Source organism: Catharus ustulatus, chromosome 24, assembly GCF_009819885.2.
Source record: "Catharus ustulatus isolate bCatUst1 chromosome 24, bCatUst1.pri.v2, whole genome shotgun sequence".
Classification (NCBI taxonomy): Eukaryota; Metazoa; Chordata; class Aves; order Passeriformes; family Turdidae; genus Catharus; species Catharus ustulatus.
This window is the reverse complement of record NC_046244.1, coordinates 1-21,974: the sequence shown is the minus strand read 5'-3', so window position 1 is coordinate 21,974 and position 21,974 is coordinate 1. Positions and strand designations below refer to the sequence as shown.

The window sequence follows — 21,974 nt, the reverse complement described above, 5'->3', positions numbered from 1 at the left end:
ACCCAGAAGTGTTTCGGCAAGATCAAAACCTAGGAGTGCTTCTGTGCCAGCAGATTGTTTTGTGTGAGATGTAGACCACGATTCGCCTCTGGGAGAATGGAAGTGCAACAGGATACAAAAGGCGAAGGAAGCCGCAGAGCACCGGGCTGGTTGTGCGCAGAGTACTGGGTGCAAGAAGATTGTGGCTGCCACTGGCCTTCCAGTTGAATGTCATAAGGAAGCAAGTGAAAGACACCTTCACATGTTGCCATCTATTTGTCTTCCAGAGCTCTGTGGGAAAAATTCTGCTTGTCTTTAGACTCTGAGATGCAGAGAATAAAAGCATAAACGCAATGGAGGAGTGAAGGACACAATAATTGGGTGAGTTTGTTGTGACTTACATGTGGAGAAGAGAAAGTGCAACGCTGCATTGGCTTTTGCTTCTGGAGCCTTTTGTTAGGAGAGCAGCTGCCGAAGGTGTGCAACTGAAATGCAAAAGAGGAAAATGTAGACGGCATCACTGCCCCCACCCCTTAACAGATGGTGATGGAATAGATACCTTTTATCACACTCTGTATTGTAACCCAAGAGAGTGACTGACACCCGGAAGCGCAGCTTATAATCAGGTGCGGCTTATAATCGTGAAATTTCTGTACTTGCTGAGTGTAATTGTCAAATCCTGGAGAGCACTGTGGGTTGCCAACTGTTTGGAAGGAAAGAGAGCCCAAAGTCAATGTGAGGCATAACTTCTCAGACCCTTTGAAACACTAACCTTAAAGAAATTAGGACTTTAGTTAAAAGTTAGAAGAAACTAGCCTTGAGATAGTTACCTGAAACTTAAATAATTGATTACCTGTCAATTTATGTTTGCTTAGCTGTGCTTGCAATGGGAAAGGAAGAAACTAGTAGTTAGATCTAAAGAACACAAACAATTGCAACCAGAAACTCATTCTTTGCAAAACTGGAGTTGCCCCAAAAGCCATTTGTATTGTCATTGATAGAAAAGGTCAGGGCGAGGAAAACTCACCTTACTTCCTCCTTTTAAGACTCCTCCCCACAAAAACGACCCCAGACTTAATTCAAGAAGCCAGCCACGCATGCTTAATAGCTATTCAAACTAATTTCCATAGGAAACAGGGGATGGGAGGGGGTGGTATTATGAATATGTATTTGTTTGAACCTTTTGTCAATAAACAGACTCTGTGACCACCTGTGATTTTGCAGTGTATATTAGGGGGCTACCCCACGCTGCTGCCCAGCGCTAAATTAACATACACTTTCTAACTTTCTGACTTTAAATTTTTAGAGAGTCTTTTGTCCGTCACAGTTGAGTATTGGTATTAGACCAATACTCATATTTTTGGTAAATGACAGGCAGGAAGGGACCTGGGGGTACTGGTCAACAACTGACTGAACCTGAGCCAGCAGTGTGCCTTGGTGGCCAGGAAGGCCAATGGCCCCTGACCTGGATCAGGAATAGTGTGGCCAGCAGGAGCAGGGAGGTCATTTTTCTCCTGTACTGGGCACTGGTGAGGCCACAGCTTGAGTGCAGTGTCCAGTTCTGGGCCCCTCAGTTTAGGAAAGACCTTGAGACATTTGAGCGTGTCCAGAAGAGGCAGCAAGGCTGGTGAGGGGCTTGGAACACAAGCCCTGTGAGGAAGGACTGAGGGAGATGGGGTTGTTCAGCCTGGGAAAAAGGAGACTCAGGAGTGACCATATCACTCTCTACAACTCCCTGAAAGGTGGCTGTGCTCAGGTGGGGGTTGGTCTCTTTCTCCAAGCAGCACTGACAGAACAACAGGAAACAGTCTGACGCTGCACCAAGAGAAATATAGGCTAGATATTAGACAAAAGTAATCAACTACTGGAATCATCTGCACAGGGAGATGGTGGAGTCACCCCCCTTGGATGCGTATTAACACACTACTGGATGTAGCACTCAATGCCATGGTTTAGCTGAGGTGTTAGGGCATGGATTGAACTTGATGATCTTGAAGGTCTCTTCCAACCCAGTGATTCTGTAATTCTGTGGAATGAAAAGAAATAATTCAGCCTTGTCAGCATTGCTTAAGACTGTGTTGGGGTTCTTGAGGAAGGCTACATATATGGGGAAACACCTTTGGAGAAAAGGGGCTTGCTTTTTAAGGAAAGTGCTTCCCAAGGAGTCCCAGTGAGGTAGGTGCAAGTGTCCCACTTTGGGTCTCTGTGGTCCTTTCAGTCCTTGAGGCCCACTGCCCTTGGCAGAGGGGCAGGGGAAGGGAGAAGGTTGTGAAGAGCAGGTTTGGAATTTGCCTGGACCTGCAGAGACCAAGCCAAGCACCTGCAGCAGGGTGTGTTACCCCTCTTTGGACAGAGGTGTGAGCAGGAGCATCTCTGTGCAGCTGTGAGCCCCAAATCTCTCTTTGAGAGCTGTGAATTCAAAGGCCTTTACACACACGCTTTTCACATCTTACCTGCCTGCTGTTTTTAAACTCTTGGCAATCTGCAATTGCCTCTTGCTTGGTGGAAGTTCCAAAGAGTCAGGGCCAGCACAGAGCTAGGCTGTGCGGGCTGGGCAATGTGTAGAGTCTTGGCTGATCTTGGCGTGTCCCTGGCCTCAGCAAAGGCTTGAAAGGGTTGCCTCCCGAGGCATCCTGCTCATTGACTCTTCCTGGGCGCCTTGAAGAGAACAAGGAAGGCATTTCTGGCAGCTGGGCATTAGCAGGCCTTCAAACGGGAGCGTGTTGTGGAGCAAGCTCAGCTGAGATACCCTGAGAGGAACCAGCTCAGTGCTCCTCGCTCCTCTCTGCTGAACCCAGATTGTTTATCTGGCTTTGGGATGACCCTGGCTCTGTCAGGAGGTGCTATGTGGACACGAGACAGCTGCTCCTGTCCCACTGGGTCCCAGCACTGCCTCACAGCAGTCCGCATGCACATCGGGATGCTGGCCAAGAGAAATCCTGGAAGGTGAGGAGCTGATTTTAAGCTTATGCAGGTGCCTACGGTGTTGCCTCAGGGTACAGCAGTGTGAGGGCTCCCCCCAGAGCTGCCTGATGCCGCCCACTCCTTGTGGCACCAGGTCCTAACCCTACCTCCCCCAAGAGTAAAGAGGGATTTGGGAAAGAGCTTGCCAGGCTGCTCTCCATCCTTTCCCAGCAGTCCTGGCCAAGTGCAGAAGTCAGAGCTGAGCGCCAATGTGCGAATGGAACAGCCATGCGCAGGAAGAGTTGGTGGGAAGGATGGTCCAGGAACCAGAGGCCTGGCAGGCTGAGCTTGCTGCCGGAGAAGGCCTTGGAGCAGATCCTCCTGAATGCCATCCCACGGCACCTGCTGGGAACCAGGGGGGCTGCTGGAGGGTGGGAAAGCTCTGCAGAGGGATGGGGACAGCTGGGGGTCCTGGCGGGCAGTTGAGGGCTTCTGTGGGGCTGTTTAGGGGGGTTGGTGTTGTTGGGCATCTTGGGGAAGGAGTTGTCTGGAAGGTGAGAGGTCTGGCCTGGAATTGGGAGTCAGCTTGAAGGCAGCATCTGTGGTTTGGCACAGATTTGGCTGTGGAGGGCAGAAGGAATAGCTGTGATTTTCCCTGTTAGTGCTCCTGATTCTCCTGCAGGGAAGAAGAGGGGAGAGCTCTTTATAAGCCACTTAGTTATCTGTAGCAGGAGGAGGATTAGCCATTTGCAATCTACTCATTTGTTTGGGCTAAATTTGGAACACTGAGTGGACTTTCGTTCCTTTCGAGCTTTTATTCCTTCATAGAATTAGGATGTTATCACCTCTTCATAGAAAACCATTCGCAAAGCAAAGAATGGCCCTTTTTATGCCTCTGTGTAGTGTTGTTTTGTAAAGTGACTCTCAAAGGAAGACATTAAGGTAAATGAGTTGCTGCTTGGAGATGGGAAGCAAATTTCCAAATTTCAAATTCCATTCTCAGGCCATGCCAATGAATTTAGGAAGTTTGTAACTTTTTGGAGTTGAGCAATTGGAAAGGAAAGCTTTCCTGAACTGAGAATTCCTAAATGCCCTAAGCCCACAGAGCAGGACAGTCTGCTGATGGTTTGAGCCATTCCTAACATTCCTGTTGGGCTGTCTTAGACACTTGGGCCAAGGGATTCCTTCCAATCAGGACCACTTTGGATGGGCTGAGGGTGTCCCCAGGGCAGGTGGCAGGGCAAGGGCCCGTTGTGATGCAGTGCATCATGGTCACCGTGGCGTGGAACAGGATGTGTGTTGACATAGGAGCTGGTGGTGACATGGCCACGCCACAGTACTCGGAGCACACAACGGGACAGGACGTACCAGAGCGGTGCTGTGAGGAGCCCCTGCACAGTGCGCTTGTTTGTGTCTGACATGGAGCTTTTCCGAAGTGTTATTCCTGCAGGAGGCCTTGAGACCAGAGTGAGGGATTTGCTGACCACAATGCTTGATGAGGAGTCTCCTGTCCTTGTGGCAGCAGCCCTTGAGACCAGATTGCAGGACCAGCTGTCCTGTAGTCTTCCCAGGACATTAGTCTTGCAGGTTCCTTCCAGGCTCGACTGCAGGACTTGCTGACTTGGAGCTTTTCCGAGGCATCTCTCGACAAGTAGCCATCAGTCCAGTCACTGACATGGAGCAGAGACCCCCAAGAGTGCCCAAGGTGACCTGGGGGAAGGAGGAGGAAGAAAGTCCTGGAGGTGCCCTAACACAGGAGACTGAAGAACTGGTGCCGTTCCAGCCAGCGCAGGAGGGTGAGTGGTAGAGCTGGGCCTCAGGGCTGGTGCCTGCATCCAGCTTGGCTCCATCCCATCCCATCCCATCCCATCCCATCCCATCCCATCCCATCCCATCCCATCCCATCCCATCCCATCCCATCCCATCCCATCCCATCCCATCCCATCCCATCCCATCCCATCCCATCCCATCCCATCCCATTGGGACATGGCCAGGGACAGGACAGAAGAGGGGCCAGGCAGACACCCTGTGCTCCATCCCCTGGGGCATCACGGGGCTGTCCCTGCCTGGGGAACGCAGGACTGGGCTGTGTTCTCCGGCCCCTCCTGCAGCCCCTCAGCTCTGGCTGCTCTCACTCTTTGCCAGGTGCAGCCATGGACTGGACACAAGAGCAGGAACCCACCAGTGGCCTTTTCCACAGAACACTGAAGGTACCTGCAGCCATCCCCACCTGGGCTGGGCCTGCTGTCACTGCTCAGCCCAACACAGCCCTTGGAGCACTCCATGGAACATCCCTCTCTTTCTGCCCTTTGTTCTCCTGCTGGACTTGCAAATTCTTTAAATGCATTTGGCAGGACAAGACCAGCACCATGGGCACTGGATCCATGGAGAACTGTGACGTCTACAGCACCAACACCAGTGCTGCTCTGCTGGATATCCTTGTAGAAGAGGGTTTGCCCAATCCAAAGCAAGTAAGCAACCTGTGGCCAGGGTTTGATCCTCCCAACAATTGCTTGGCCTCCCACTAGGGCCTTGCATCCCCTGTCACTGCCCTGTGCTTTTCAGGTCCTGAGGTGCTTGGACATGACCAAATACGGGGCCAGCCTCCTGGAGATCATGTCAAAGAACCTGCAGAGCGAGTGCGGGGAGAGGTGTCGCCTGGTGCTCAGCGGCCTCGTGGTACCTCCCCTGAGTCCCCCCCATGGTGAGAAGGGAGCAGTTGCTGAAGCCCTGCCAGCAGTGTGAGGCTGGGGAATGCAGTCGCTTGGGCATGACTGGGCTTCAGGTGCTGGGGCTGCTGCTCCCAGTTCTCCTGCCTCCCAGTTCAACTGCTCGAGTTCTTCGGGACAGGCCTTTGGCCTCTAGGCCCTGCAGCAGCAGGGTAGCCTTCCACAGAGTTGTGTTCCATACAGGCAAAAAAAATGTGGAGCCTGACTGAAAGTCTTGTGGAGCTGCTGCAGGAAAATGACAGCAACATGGTCAGGATGGCCATCATTCTACTCAGATATTTGTTTGTGCATAATGGTGCCCCGATACACAGCCCCATTGCCCTGCAGCTGGCTGAGGCGCTCCTGCCACTTTTTGACAGCGTAAGGCTCTGTGCCCCAGGCCATGGCACCGGGTGCAGCCCAGACACTTTGTGGCCCGTGGATTTCAATGCTGGTGCCCAGGGGGGCCTGAAGGAACCAATGCTTAGGTCTTTTTTCCTTCCTTTCATACAGGATGATAGCCAGGTGCAGCTGGGTTCGATGACTGACTTTCAAGAGATGATGGATTTATTAATGGAAGAGGAAAGAAAGGCCCTGAAGTCACATGTGTGCCAGAGCCTGTTCCCACTCTCTTTCCAATGCCATGATGAGAATCTGGGGGTGGCAGAGGTGAGGACTTGTGGGCTCCTGGTGTCCTCCTGGAAGGGGACTCAGCTACCTCTTGCTCTGGTCCCTGGTGGGCTGCAGCCTCCTCCAGGCCTTGGCACAGGGCTGTGGGGCCATCTCTGCACCTCTGCTGCTCTCCAGGCTTCTCGGGAAACACTGCTTTGTGCGGCCAAGTTCGTGAAAAGAAGGGATATTGAACAGATGCTGCAGGTGGATAAGACACGGAGGTTCGGCGAAGGACTGGTAAGGATTGCCTGGAAGCCCCAGGCTCAGCCTGGAGAAGCCCCCTGACCGCGGTGCTCACTGTGTGCGCTTGGCAGCTGTGGCCCTGCCCAGTGCTGCATGCAGGCGCTGCACGGGCTCTTCTCCAGGCTCCTGTGGGCCTGAGCCGGGTGCCCACGGAGCCCTGGCCCAACGTGGCTGTGTGTGGGGCGGCACCGCGGCTCCCCAGGCACACCTGGCCCTCTGCCCCCTGTAGAGCCCAGCACCAGCGGCTGCTGGCCGTGCCTCAGAGCTGTGTGGGCAGAGGAGGCCGGGGCTGGGCGCGGGCAATGCCTGGCAAAGGGGCGGAGCCCGCCCCGACCCTTCCCTGCCGCCCCTCTCTGTAGCTGACCGAGGACAGGAGCTGAGCGACCGAGCACCTGTGCCAGGCCCTGCTGTACCTGCAGAGCCCACAGAAGCCCCTGCGAGAGGCAACCATCAGGTTCATGGGTGAGCCCGGACTCCCTCCCTCCCCCCCTACAGCTCGGCCCCAGCCCCGCCTGCTGCCCCGGCAGCGCCATCAGGGCCCTGTGCTGTGAAACCCCAGCTGCCCTCAGAGCTGCTGCTGCCCTCTGGCAGCCGTGCCCTTGGACATCAGCATGCAGCAAGGGCCCGGGCTGAGCCCTACCTGGGCAGCTCCCAGGAAACCCGTCTTTAGGTTCCGGGGGGAGTATGGTTGCAAAGCTGAAACTTAAAGGAATTGACGGAAGGGCACCACCAGGAGTGAAGCCTGCGGCTTAATTTGACTCAACACAGGAAACCTCACCCCGCCCGGACACGGACAGGACTGACAGATTGAGAGCTCTTTCTCAATTCTGTGGGTGGTGGTGCATGGCTGTTCTTAGTTGGTGGAGCGATTTGTCTGGTTAATTCCGATAACGAACGAGACTCTGGCATGCTAACTAGTTACGCGACCCCCGAGCAGTCGGCATCCAACTTCTTAGAGGGACAAGTGGCGTTCAGCCACCCGAGATTGAGCAATAACGGTCTGTGATGCCCTTAGATGTCTGGGGCTGCACGTGCACTACACTGACTGGCTCAGCTTGTGCCTACCCTCCGCTGGCAGGCGCGGGTAACCCATTGAACCCCATTCGTGATGGGGATTGGGGATTGCAATTCTTCCCTGTGAACGAGGAATTCCCAGTAAGTGCGGGTCATAAGCTCGTGTTGATTAAGTCCCTGGCCTTTGTACACATCGCCCGTCGCTACTACTGATTGGATGGTTTAGTGAGGTCCTTGGATCGGCCCAGCGGGGTCGGCCATGGCCCTGCCGGAGTGTCGAGAAGACGGTCGAACTTGACTATCTAGAGGAAGTAAAAGTCGTAACAAGGGTTCCATAGGTGAACCTGTGGAAGGATCATTACTGGTGGGGACTGGTGCCTGCCGTGTTACTGGGCCGGCCGGCCGGCATCTCACACGCCCGCTCCGGTCGAACGCTCGGCCCCCCAACTCGCCGCCGGCCTAGGCCAGTGGCACCAGACGGCCACATGCCCCAGAGAGAGTGAAAGGCTCGTGGCATGCTCCCAGGGGAGGAAAGGCACTCAGCGCGGCAAAGTGCCTCGCTCGTGCGCCCCACCATGTGTGCGGGTGGGGTCACCCCACCCTATACTGCGTGTCGCGACCGGGCATCAAAGAGTGGCGAGCTCGCCGCCATCACGGTGGCTTCTCCTCCCCCCGCGCCAGTCCGCCGTCGGTCCATCCCCGCCAGACAGCGGGGGGGACGGCCGACCCAGAGCCTCACTGCTGCGGCCAGCGCCACTGAATGCCAGTCACCGGTGCCCACTCCTGTGCGGGCGTCCGCGTGGGTGCAGCCCGAGGCAGTGGGGGCGTGGGTCCCCCAGGCTTAGCGTTAGGTTTAGATTTAGGGTTAGGTTAGGATAAGGGTTAGGATTAGGGTTAGGGTGAGGGTTTGGGGTTAGGGTAGGGTTAGGGTTAGTGTTAGGGTTAGGGTTAGGGTTAGGTTATGGTTAGGGTTAGGGTTGGCTTGGCGTTACGGTTAGGGTTAGGGTTATGTTTAGGGGTTAGGTTTAGTGTTAGGTTTAGGGTTAGGGTTAGGGTTAGGTTTCATGTAAGTGTTTGGGTTAGTGTTAGGGTTAGTGTTTGGGTTTAGGTTTAGGGTTATTGTCAGGGTTAAGGTTAGGGCTTGGTTAGGGTTGTTTAGGCGGGGCGGCGCCCCGGCAGGCATTTCCCAGCCTGGTTCAGTCGGGGCGATTCCCACACAGGCATGCCCTGATCCTTTGGAGGCGGGGCGGAGCCCTGGCAGTCGTTTTCCGACGCCGTGGAGGTGGAGTGCCTTCCCACAGGCATGCCCCTTCCCTGTGGAGGTGGGGCGGCCTCCCATAGGCACGACCCAGTCCATTGGAGGTGTGGCAGAGTGGCGGTGGGCATGCCCTGGCCCTGCCAGATACAGGCGAACCAGGGGGCCCGCAGGTCCCTTCCTGCCGGGTACAGGTGGGCCCGAGGGCTCACGGCTGCTGGGTTGAGGTGGGGCCTTGGCCAGCCATCGCACATGGGGAGCTGGGGGCGGATCCTCACTGCAAAAATAGAGTGTGCCTTACAGTCCGGTGCGCCTTATGGTATTGAAACTACTGTAATGTGAATTGCAGGATACATTGATCATCGATACTTCGAACGCACTTGCGGCCCCGGGTTCGTCCTGGGGCTATGCCTGTCTGAGCATTGCTTGACGATCAATTGCTGTCCGGAGGCCACCCCGGTGTTTTACCTGTGCTACCTTCCATGGGCACCCTTCCAGGTTTGCTCCCTGAAGATCTGATTTTACTCACCATTGAGATTTCCAGTGGTCCTTCCCTGTGGACACTTCACGGACCCCTCTGGTCTGCCACTCCACCACAGTCTCCGGAACCCAATTGATTGCCCGGCACCAGCCAGCACCAAGGGGAGCTGATCACTGAAAGTGGGTGAGGCGCCTTCAGCTCTGCTTGCTGCCTGCGGTCCTGGACCATGGAAATATCCTGGACAAGCCCCCAGAATTGTCAGGAAAATTAATCCACAAACATCAGAGGTTTATCTCCAAAAAGGAGACAGAGGAATCCCTTTTGTTTTATTCGAATAAAGGGAGAGGCTATGGGGCATTCCCCTGGGATCTCTCAGATTTTTGGAGGACGCAGCCTCCTTTTTATCCTATTTTCCCGGCTGCATTTCCTTCTCTCTTTCCCCATTGGCTGAGGTACTTGAGAGGCACAGACTTCCCGGAACACCTGATACCTGAGATTCCCCTCTAATGTATAACCCTCCCTTTTAATTTTTAATTCTTACAGAATTCATAGTTTTTCCCCACATTGTTTCTTTCATCTTCCAATACCCAGTTTCATTTCTACAGTTTGTTTGTAAAGGCAAATGTCTTTTTCCATTCATCAATCAGTGCAATCAATCCCATTGTTTCTTCTATCACTCAGTGCTAGCCTTATCTACCAGAAGACCTACAGTTTGTTTGTAAAGACAAATCCAGCATTCCTCTCATGCAGAAACAAAAACTCTCTAACCAGATAAAGTTAGAAAGTGGTATTTTTATTATGATGCTGGGCACACCTGAGAGAAATCTCCCACAGGAATATGTGAAATGTGGTTATTCCATAGGAGTTTGGGAGGGGAACTAGGTTATTCTAAATTCCCGAAACCCAGACTGCTGTTATTCCATGGGAATTTAGGAGGGGAATGCGAAAATTCTAAATTCCCAACTCCAGGAATGCTGTAATTCCAAAGTTTTAGTGGGAATCTGGGATGGAAGCAGGAGGATTCTAAATTCTCAATGCCCAGAATGCCATTATTCCTTGGGAATTTGTGAGGGGAAGTGGAGGGTTCAAAAATTACCAACACTGGGAATGCCATTATTCCATGGGAATTTGGAAGGAGAACTTTAGGATTCCAACTTCACTATGCCTGGAATGCTGCAATTCCATGGTTTTGGTGGGAATTTGGGAGGGAAGCTGGAAGATTCTAAATTCCCAAGACCTGGAAAGCCATTATTCAATGGGAATTTTGGTGGGGAACAGGAGTATTCTAAATTCATGACACCTGGAATACTGTTATTCCTTTGGAATTTGATGGAATTTTAGGACAGCTTATTGGGGATTCTAAATTCTCAACACCTGGAATGCCATTATTCCATGGGAATATAGGAGGGGAACTGAAGGATTCAAGATTCCCAATGCCCATAATACTGCTATTCTATGGGGATTTGAGTGAGGAGCTGGAGGATTCCAAATTCCTGATGTAGGGAACGCTGTTAATTCCATTTTTGAGTGGGAATCTGGGAGGGGAGCAAGAGGATTCTAAATTCTCAGTGCCTGGAATGCCGTTATTCCATGGCTTCCCAGCGCTGCCCACCAAATCCAACCCTGGACCTTCAATTCCAGCTTTTCACCTTTAAATACATCCTTTGACCATCAAATCCAACCATGGACTTCAACTCCAACCTGGACTATCAGATTCAACATTTAACACCTGGGATGGGATGGGATGGGATGGGATGGGATGGGATGGGATGGGATGGGATGGGATGGGATGGGACCAGGCTGGATGCAGGCACCAGCCCTGAGGCCCAGCTCTGCCACTCACCATCCTGCATTGGCTGGAATGCCTGTGGCTCTCAGGCTGTTTTGCTGAGCCAGCTTCAGAGCCATTCTTTTTTTCACGTCTGAAGATTTTGAAGAGGTTGAGGAATCTGCCTGCTGGCCTCGAGGGCACCTTCAGACAGATGCTTCAGAAAAGCTCCAAGTCAACAAGTTCTCAAGGGCACGTGCAGAAGAGAATCTCGGCAAGGCCATGGGTCACCAAGGCCTGTGGTCTGGGTTCAAGGTTACCTGCAGGAATAACGCCTCGGAAAAGCTCCAGGTCAGAGGCAAACGAGTGTGCTGTGCAGGGGCTCCTCACAGCATCACTCTGGCGCGTCCTGTCCTGTCGTGTGCTCCGAGCACTGTGGTGTGGCTGTGTCACCTCCAGCTCCTATGTCACCACATGTCACAAAGGGTCCTTTGACACCATTCCGTGCCATGGTGACCATGCTGTACTGTGTCACAAAGGGCCCTTGCACACACTGCCACCTGCCCTGGGGACACCCTCAGCCCACCCAAAGTGGCCCAGGGGTGAAGAAATCCCTCACCTCAAGTGTCTCAGACAGCCCAACAGGATCATTAGCAACAGCTCAAACCATCAGCAAACGCTGCCCTTCTCTGCAGGCTCAGGACAGCAGAAGGAGCCCCCAGGGCTGCCGACGCAGCTGCAGCGGGAAGTGCACAGGGCCTTGCACAGAAGCTGCCTCAGCCTTCTTGGGACACGTCCTGGCTGGTGGCCATCCTAAACCGCGGCTGTGATACAGACAAGGAACGTGTGGGCCAGGGCACGAATCCTGCTCTGACTGCTGGGGCCCGGCAAACACTGAAATCAGCAGATGTGGCAGAGTCCCAGCCCAAACAGACCTGACACCCACCGAGCCCTGGCATTGCTGGTACCCGGCTCCTGACCCAAAGACCTGTGCCCCGAGGGGCTTCTGTGCCAGAGGGAGCCAAAGTCCACGTGCACTGGGGGCTGTGCTCCTTCCTACAGGGGTTGTTGGCAGGAGCACCTGGAACAACTGCGGGCAACACTTGGGATCTGTCAGAAACTCTTACTTTACCGGGTCCACCTATCTAAGTGGCTCATAAAGCACAGCTGTCCCCTCTCCCTCCCCGCAGATGAATCAGGAGCACTAACAGGAAAAATCACAGCTATTCCTTCTGCCCTCCACAGCCAAATCTGTGCTAAACCACAGATGCTGCCTTCAAGCTGACTCCAGTTCCAGCCTGGACCTCTGACCTTCCAGACAACTCCTTCCCCAAGATGCCCAACAATACCAACCCCCCTAAACAGCCCCACAGAAGCCCTCAACTGCCCGCCAGGACCCCCAGCTGTCCCCATCCCTCTGCAGAGCTTTCCCACCCTCCAGCAGCCCCCCTGGTTCCCTGCAGGAGCCGTAGGATGGCACTCAGGAGGATCTGCTCCAAGGCCTTCCCCGGTATCAAGCTCAGGCTGCCAGGCCTCTGGTTCCTGGACCATCCTTCCCACCAACCCTTCCTGCGCATGGCTGTTCCATTCGCACACTGGCGCTCAGCTCTGACTTCTGCACTTGGCCAGGACTGCTGGGAAAGGATGGAGAGCAGCCTGGCAAGCTCTTTCTCCAAATCCCTCTTTACTCTTGGGGGAGGTAGAACATTCCACAGGAAAGCAACTGCTGCCATGAGGAGTGGGCAGCTTCACACAGCTCTGGGGGGAACCCTCAGCACTGCTGTATCCCGAGGGAACACCGTTGGCCTTGACCTGTAGGCACCTGCATAAGCTTAAAATCAGCTGCCTCAGCTTCCAGGACCTCTCTTGGCCAGCATCCTGATGTGTATGCAGGACTGCTGCAAGGCACTGCTGGGACTCAGCGGGGACAGGAGCAGCTGTCTCATGTCCATGTAGCACCCCCTGACAGAGCCAGGGTCATCCCAAAGCCAGAAATGCCTGCCTTGTTCTCTCCAAGACACCCAGGAAGAGCCAATGAGCAGGATGCCTTGGGAGGAAACCCTTCCAAGCCTTTGCTGAGGCCAGGGACATGCCAAGATCAGCCAAGACTCTGCACATTGCCCAGCCCACACAGCCCAGCTCTGTGCTGGCCCTGGCCCACAGCAGCTTCTACCAAGCGAGAGGCAATTCCATATTGCCAAGAGTTAAAAAACAGCAGGCAGGTAAGATGTGAAAAGCGTGTGTGTAAAGGCCTTTGAATTCACAGCTCTCAAAGAGAGATTTGGGGCTCACAGCTGCACAGAGATGCTCCTGCTCACACCTCTGTCCAAAGTGAGGTAACACACCTTGCTGAAGGTGCTTGGCTTGGTCTCTGCAGGTCCAGGCAAATTCCAAACCTGCTCTTCACAGCCTTCTCCCTTCCCCTGCCCCTCTGCCAAAGGCAGTGGGCCTCAAGGACTGAAAGGACCACAGAGAGCCAAAGGGGGACACTTGCACCTACCTCACTGGGACTCCTTGGGAAGCACTTTCCTTAAGAAGCAAGCCCCTTTTCTCCCCCAGGGACATCCCTGACCATGGGACATCATGTTCAGTGTTAATAGGGAGGAAGAAGGCAGAAAGGAGGGGACATTTGGAGTGGTGGTGTTTGTCCTCCAAGGTAACACTTAGGCACGATGGGACTCACTTTCACCAGTGGGCAGGGTCAGAACCAAAGACTGAGACACCAACTGAAGGAATTGTGTAATTGATGTAACAGAAAGCTGCAAAGAATCACACAAGGAGAAGCTCAGCAATGCACCCAGTCATCATTACCAAAGATTGCCCACAATGATTTAGAAAGATCCATCACTAGTTACCCCCAGGCTTTACCATCACCCAGACCCACACATCAGCTGGGGAAGCTGGCACAGTCAAGGACTGCAGAGCCACTCCCAGACACTGGGAATTCCTGCAGGTGCCTCCAGCCACAGATGAGGCTTCCAACCCTGCTGGGAGAGGGCCCAGCTTTGACAGTGTTGAATAAAGAACCTGACATCACTTCTAGTGCAGGAGCATCAGTTTAAATCTCCTGTTTGGTTTCTCCCAAAGCCTGGCCAGGGCTCAAGGAGGAACCAAGGGAGTTGACTTTGACCAAACACCCCCAAACAAAGCCAGATGGGACCTTGTTTGGCTTCTAAACACAGAAGGGTCAATCCATGTTTCTCCAATGCAGAGATACACAGATCATATTGCTAAAAATGACTCATTAATGAGCAGATAAAAATATAACATTTGGTCAGAAGGTTCATCTAGAGGTCAGCTTTGCCTCAGGGTCTGGTGTTCAGGCCTTGGTACTTCAATCAGTGCTTTGACCAAGGCATGAACTACAACCTTCATCACAATTCTTTCAATAATTGAGTCTTAGATTTAGGTAGGAGGCATAAAGGCATCGCCTCCTGTTCTTCAATTAAGTGCTGTTCAAGTTCATTACTCAGAGCTGTAACTTGCACTCCTTTTAAAACACACCAAATTAGTTGCTACTCTCTGTTGTTTATCAAGTCCCCGCTTTTTCTTGAGACTGTGCCTTTTTTTAGACAAGTCTCAATACTCCATTTCCCAGCACAAAGTGTCACAACAACTCTAACATGGAATCATAACACACCAAGTGCTCACACTGCAATGATTGCAGTGACTGCCACAAATGCATTTCACAGCAGCCTCCAATTTGGCAACCATGAAGCCAATCTCACCAAGAAGAATTTTCTTCTTTCTGCCACTCTTCTGCTGCTCTTTCTATTGAGGTGATTCCTGATTGTTGGACTTCAAATTCATCACTGAAAGAAGTGCAACATTTCTGTCCCATGGTAGCCCAGGCTCCTCCTTGGCCAGCAAGCACATAATCCAATATTGGATATTTTCACAGTATCATTTTCTACTTCTTGTAATAATCAATTTAACTCATTCATGTAAACTCCACAGGACAAGGCAGTGCACATGAGGCACAGGGTTAACCAGAGTCTTTGGCTTTCTGAGACCAAAGGCACTCTTTGGGGGGAAAATGTTCCCTTGGCCCTAACTCTTCCTGGTGGTTGTTGCTGAAGTACCCTCAAGGGAGGCATCAACATTGCCTGGAAACAGGACCCAAACCATCCTTTAGGAAGCCATTTACACCCTCTGCAGCAAGACTGGCAAGGGTGGATGTGTTTATTACCTGAGCTTTGCTGGCCTGGTAGACCCTCCACAGCTCAGGGAAACAAAATTCCTACCCAGAATTTGGATCTTGGGTCTCTGTCTTTCACTATGAAACAATCAGGTCACATTCCTGGGAAATTCAGGTGAATCAGCTGAGCTACTGACTCCCTTGTACATAAATCAATTTCCATTTCTATACTCTGCATTTAAGAATGAATCCTTATCAGGCTGTGGAAGAAAGGATTTCATGGGAGAAGAGTTCCACAGCCCCCTCAAAGTGGTGACTGACTCCAGACTGCTGGGAAGGACAGGGATAAAAAAACCCAGAGCTCACTCATAAATTTACACATTTCAGCCACTTTGCCAATGGTACCAGTGCACCTCATTTGCACATTTCTGATCCTAAGGAACCTTTTTTTTTTTTAATATCTTTTTTCTTTTGTATGCTGGTTATACACAAATCTGACTTGGAAACACTGGACTTGTATTGACATCTTTCAGCTTAACTGTGGAATGAAAAATGTTAACAGCAGACTGTTATCAGACCTGAATTTTGTGATGGAAATGGGAATAATACATTTTTTTACTGAAAGAAATTATCTCCTGAAGCAATTAATCAGGATTAAGGAAAGAAAACATAGGGACAATCTTAAATTTTAACCAATCTTCAATTACAATTCACTCTCAACTCTATTTCAAGATAGTGTGCATTCGCAGAAAGAGAACATAGCTGTTTTATGGTGCTTATTAAACTGAAAGAAAAAGGCAATCAAACTGTCTGAGATAAAATCCATCTGTTTGTCAGCTGGAGAAAAAAGGACTCACATCACATGATCCAAACAACTTTAGGATGTAATCCCACTTCCTCTTCCAGCCTTTATAGAAGTAATTATTTGCAGTATTTCTTCTGTCCAGTTTGAATACATTCAGGAGCAGGGGGAAAATACAAATCTGATTTCTGTTTGAAAGTCTGAGGATCTCATCTGATGGCAGCATTAAAATCTGCAGAAAATGCTATAGCAACGTGTTTCCATGAGGACATGTAGTAAACAGTTATGGAATTGTACCTATGGATCTGACATTTGAGGATCTAAGAACTGAGTGGTGCTGTCTTTTTAAACCTAAACACAGCTTAGACAGCATCTCTTCTCGTTAATATGTATCTCAGCAATCCACAATAGGAAATAATCACAGATTTAACTAGGGATGAATAAGGACTCCAGACACAAACTGGAATCTCCTTCTATGATAGAAACAGAAGAGAAAAATCTGTGTATATTGGCTGGGAGTAGGGTCAGTGTAGGATAAACACAAGTTGGGTTATACCACACATAAAGCAGAGGGGGAAATACCTGTGGAACAAAGCACTGGTGAGGCCTCTGGAACTAGGTGTAATTCTAGTCATCCTCATCCTAAAAAGATGAACTCAGCTGGAACAGATGCAAAAAGCCACCTGAGAAACCACACCCTACCTGACCAGGGAGAAAAGGGTTCAGGTCTCCCAAAATGAAGGCTCAGATTGCTCTTGGTAACTGCACTTAGGGCAAAAGTCAACATCAGGGGCAGATAAAATAAGCAGCACCAGCAGCAGAACAGATAGGGTCAGGCTGCCTGAAAGTTTGATCTGGAAAGCATTTTTCTAAAGTATTTTAAAAAGTATTCAAAAAACATTTTAACTTTGAGTAGAAAAAATGCTGGGTCACTTTTCTAGGAAAAAAAGAGCAAATTACCCCTAAGTCTGGAGATATCCCAGTATTACTGCTTCCCTTCAGAAGGCAGCTGAAAAGCAACACCAAGAAAGCAAAGCCCATTCTCAGATTTGTCTGAAAATTCCTTTCCAGCTGGCAGTGTGCTCCAGCCTGTGACTCTCCATGCACAGAGGAACACTCACTGTGATGTGATAGGCTATGGTGGACTCCTTCTGATTCAGTGATTTGTACAACATGGTCAACCTGGTAAAACAAACCCCAGGTAATTATGATTAATTAATACAGTAATAACAATTCCAAATAGCCCAGTGACCAGACCCAAGTTTTCCTACAGTACCAGTGGAATTCGTAGGGATGTATTTTCATATAGGTCATTCAAACTGTGGATTCCCATCCTTATATGACCTGTCAGCGCAAACACAATCTAGACCTACTAAAAAGAGTGAATGATTAATTAGCCTTATTTCATCACAGTATTTGATGACATTTTTGGAACATTATTCATATTAATTAATTCCAAATGTCACTTTCTTAAAATGCAAACAAAAACGGTTTTGAGCACAACTCTTCCCTACTCCGTTAATCACTGTTTCTTTGACCTCTCAAAGCTGGGAGAGACCTTCAAGAATTCCAGTACTTCTAGGGAGGCTTTTCCCAGAGATTTCACAAGCCAGTCAATATAACCCAGAGGCTGATGTTCTATTTCCAAGCCTGCCCTTGCCACTGACACACAGCACAACCTTGAGAAAATAGTTTCCCTTTTACTTCTCCTCTGACACTTCCCTGATTTGCTGCATTTAGATTCTAAGAAATACACCTTGATTTGTGTTCTACGGTAAATGCCTGCATAATGGAGAGAGAAAATTGCTAAGCAGCTCAAAAGGAAAGGGGTTTTCAACCCTTGTCAGGGCTGCACCATGCCCACCTCCCAAAACTCACATAAGCCAATCTAGAAAGTGTTCTACTCTATGTAGCAAGACACCCTGCCAAAAATCCTGTTAATTATTTTTGGGGGGATTTTTCTTCCCTGAGGTGCCATTCTATTAGAGAGCATGTAATTACAGCCCGAGGAATGCTGCCACATCATGTTAGCTACACAGGGAATTCCTCAGAACACTCAAATGCTGGGTTATACCTGACAAAATTGTCCAAATCTGGAGCTGCAGAAGCCAGGCTTTCACAAGAGCTCAGCTGGAGCCTCTGACTCAACAGGATCTTTCCTCCCAGCAGAGAGAACCTTTAGAATTAGCTCTGACATTTTCAGTAGTAGAGAGAAAGGAGGGGACAAGTTGGCCAAAGCACATTTTAAAAATATTTTTAAAAAGGCAAATGGATCCTCAAGAAATCTTTGTGCCTCAATAACCTGATATAAAAACAAATAGGCAGCCTGTGCAGAGAACAGACAACATTGAGTTATTTATGCTTTTACAGTTGTGTCCAGAATTGCTGTTTCTGCAGGCCCCACTCCATGTTAGCTGCATATTTACATCAGTAAATAAGGTTTAGTCTCTCCTTGGCTTGTTTTCTGGAACTTCTATCTGCAGCCTTCCCAGCTCTGCTGCAGAAGAAAAAAAAGTTCTTTTCATATATAAAATTAACTTTTGTTCACTCTGTAATCATTACGTTGATGCAACTTGTCCTAAAAAGACTGTTAACTAATCAGTGATGTTAATTTAATTCCAAATTAAACAGCCTGCTGTAATCATCCCGTATTGCCTTCAAACTTAGAATTTAAAAACAAAACTCCCCAAGAAAGCATCACTGCATTTTTCTTTCAAATTCAACAAGCAAAGCTCTGCACAACAACATTCCAGCAGCATTTTTGCTCACTGTTTGTACAAGATTAGGGAATTACAGCATGACTCTTTAATCTCAAGGTGCTGCATGGTGACATTATATAAAGGACAAATTTAACTGAGCAGGAAAGACAAATGACCTTGCAATATTAAGAGGGGAGAAAACCAGGAAACAGAGAAGATTTCATTGCAAAAAACAGAATTTCACAGTTTTTAGAAGGTTCACGCCCTGAAGCTCAGAGTCAGCAGCCTGTCCTGAGGGTCACTGGCTAGGTGGCTTTAAAGCCTTTAGCATCTCTGGCTTTGGACTCACTGGGGATGAAAACATTGAAGCAAAAAAATTCTTCTTCAAGAAATTATAGTGGCTGCAACTCACCATGGAGGACTGGGAGGTTCTTTATAATGAGACTGTTGAAATTGCACCTCCTCAGAGTGGGGTATAAAAATCACCTTGTAACCCACTAGCTCAATATTTGCACTGAGTCTATGGTAAAAAATCACATTAAAAAAAAAAAAGTTTTGTTCGAAAAATTCCCAATCCTATCTTGTAAAATGCAGATAGTAGAAGAAATTTTCTACTCAGCCAACAGATCCTAAATCCTTGTGTCTGAATAACCGCCATTAGGATGTTACTCTTATAAAGCATGGCATCTTGTCAGGAAGATCCCACCAGGGTGGAGAGGAGGAGCCTGACGGCTCAACCCACACTGTCCCAGCCTGAACGAGAAAATTCCTGAGTCTTGGGAGCCTGGGATGTGGCAGAGCAAGGCCAGGAGCCAAATTCAAACCCTGCTTGGCCCCCATGGCCAGTTTGGAGGATTTTCCAGTGTCACACTTGTATTGATTGGGATTTTCCTCACATTTTCCCTCACCTCTGACTGTTGTCCCATTGGAGGATTAAACGGTTGGTGGCAGTGTGTCCCCAGCTTTCTCCTGAGGAACACAAAATGACAGATCATTATCTCCTACACTACCACCATCAGCAAGCTGAAATGAAATTAATCTTAATGATTAAAAAAAACCCCATCCTTTCTTGCTGTGATGCATCATATCTTTTTCATACTTGCAAGGATCTCACAACAAATACACCAAGACAAGGAATAACCTCTGTAGTCTGCATGTTTTACAGAAATCTTGATGCAGTACTTCCACATTTGTAGAAAAATTGTATGGCTGCCTAATAAAGGACAGGTACTAGACAAGTGTTGAAAACAGAGGCAGCTTGAAGAAGAGATTTGTCTAATTACTACTGAAGGAGTCTGGTGAGGAGGTCTAAATCTTACTTCAGAAGTGTGATATTCCATCTCTCAGGCATAATTACGAGCAAACATCAGTCCCTTTGAAATACCAGCCTTGGGAGAAGTCAATGATTATTAAAGTATTAAGGGCCCCTGAAGCAGACTTCTGCTTCTGACAGCAAAATGCAAAATAACACAACCAAAAGCAAGAAGCAGGGAGGTGTGGGGGGAAGAAAGAAAGAAGTTTGGATTTTTCTCCTGCTCCAGGGGCTCAGTCCCATTGTTTCAGCTCACACCTGACCACAAGTCAATGCACAGACATCTTTATTGGGTGCTTTTTCCTCTGTTTATCCCTGCCAGCAGTCCAAAGATGGATGGCATTTTAAACCAGCCATGTCTCCCCTGTCCACCTGCTCTTTCCTGTCCAGCCCTCCCTGGTCTCCCCCACACCCCTAGCCCCTCGTGCTCACTGAGCTCTGGTATTTATGAGAGCACAGAGAAGGGGGAAAAAAAAAAAAGAGATCCCACTGTAATGAAGACCTAGACCCTCTGGGCATCTTGCCAGGCCTTGCTCCACTATATCTGAGTTGAGGTTAAAGATTTTGGCTCTCAGAACTGGCTCTGAGGCAGAGATCAAAACACATTTTACAATGGCTACAAATTCCACACCAGCACATTTCCATCTGCACTGAATATGAGTGAGAAATTCTACCGTGAAACAAGATATTCCTGAGTTGAACTGCTTGTAGATTAATATTTGACCTCCTTTCTAAATATATTTAGTAGAAATGTCTAGGAACACCCAGCTTAGCTATCAGTAGTAGGAAAGAAAGCTCTCCTCTTCATAGAACTCCTGACTTAATACCTTGCAGCATCTGCGGTTTTTTTTCTTTTTTGTTTTTTTTCTCATAATTAAGATCTTCCCTTCTGCTGAGGAGCTGAATAAGAGTTTAGAGATTAATGCTTTCATGAAAAAGCTTTTTCTCAGGCTTACCAATCAATGGGGGGAAAAGCCCATAGTCACAACGGAAGTAATAGATGTGAGAGAGGATATTTTCCAGAGAGAAAGTCTCCAAAGCTTTCTGATGATCTGAGAACAAAACAAACAGATGAGCAAATGAGTCAGAAGTCTGTACGAGCATATTGTTACTCTCATCATCCCACCAAGCCCTGCCCTCCATACACAGCAACAGCAAAGGCCCCAGAAACAGAACAGGCAAGGTAAGGAGTGTGGAAACATATTTTCCATGTGGCTTGAAAGTCAGGAAGGTGGTGAGCAGATGTTATGCCAGCATTTGCACACAGACACACCAGAGCCTCCAAGCGAGGCCTCCAACAATGCAAAATTTATTTCTGAAGCAAGAACTTCTCCAGTAAATCATTTTCAAGCCAGAACGCCACCAGAGCACATCAGGGACTATTAAACATCCTTTGTTTAATATACAGGCAGTAACTCATTTAATACAGCGTCTTTTTACCTCAGTTCAAACAGAAGTTTGGTGCATAAATTCTCCATGAGTAACACAAAAGTTGTGTCCTTATCCCCAAGAGACTGATGACTTAGAGAATAAAACTCTTATTGAAGCAGCCTGGCTGCTGTATTGACTTTATGGATGAGCTGAATTCCAGCTAAGGTTTTATTTACTCTATAGGCCTTCAGCAGCAACATTGCCTCATAAAATTTTGCTGTTCCTCTTTTCTTTGCCCACCTGTTCCTGTGTTTAGAAACAAAACTCTCGGTTTTGCTCAACAGGTGCAAATATGATCAATAAGGTGCTGCTAAAAAATTGGAAGGAAGGAAAGAGAAAAGGAGAAAGGGGAAACACCAAAACCCCACACACCACCTAAAACCCCCAAGATCAAAATGTTCACAAAATCACCATGTAGAAAAATAATTCTTTTCAAAGTAGCCCAGCTCAGTCTGCTCCACAGATTTAGTTCAGGGTTTGATACATACAGCTGGAAATAAAAAGCTGTCAGCAAACACTCCAAAAGTAGCACTGCAGCCTACGAGACACTTGTTTCACTCCATCCTTT

The 21,974-nt window shown here is 49.2% G+C and overlaps 1 protein-coding gene across 4 annotated transcripts; it reads left to right on the top strand.

The window, feature by feature from the left end:
* Positions 1-1,493: 1,493 nt before the first annotated feature.
* Positions 1,494-9,561, top strand: LOC117006965. 4 transcript variants are annotated; one of them, XR_004420051.1, is made up of 7 exons: positions 1,494-4,679; positions 5,029-5,093; positions 5,238-5,354; positions 6,105-6,260; positions 6,399-6,500; positions 6,866-6,968; positions 9,125-9,178. XR_004420051.1 is itself a non-coding variant. In XM_033079759.1 (6 exons), exons 1-6 carry the CDS (start codon positions 4,559-4,561, stop codon positions 9,203-9,205), a joined length of 642 nt encoding a protein of 213 aa, XP_032935650.1. In that variant the 5' UTR covers positions 1,494-4,558; the 3' UTR covers positions 9,206-9,561. The 4 variants fall into 4 exon arrangements, 2 of the variants coding, with proteins under 2 accessions (XP_032935650.1, XP_032935651.1); XR_004420052.1 differs by lacking the exons at positions 6,399-6,500; positions 6,866-6,968; positions 9,125-9,178 and adding exons at positions 5,449-5,587; positions 5,796-5,972 and having other exon boundaries at positions 6,105-6,175; XM_033079759.1 differs by lacking the exon at positions 6,866-6,968 and having other exon boundaries at positions 9,125-9,561.
* Positions 9,562-21,974: the final 12,413 nt, after the last annotated feature.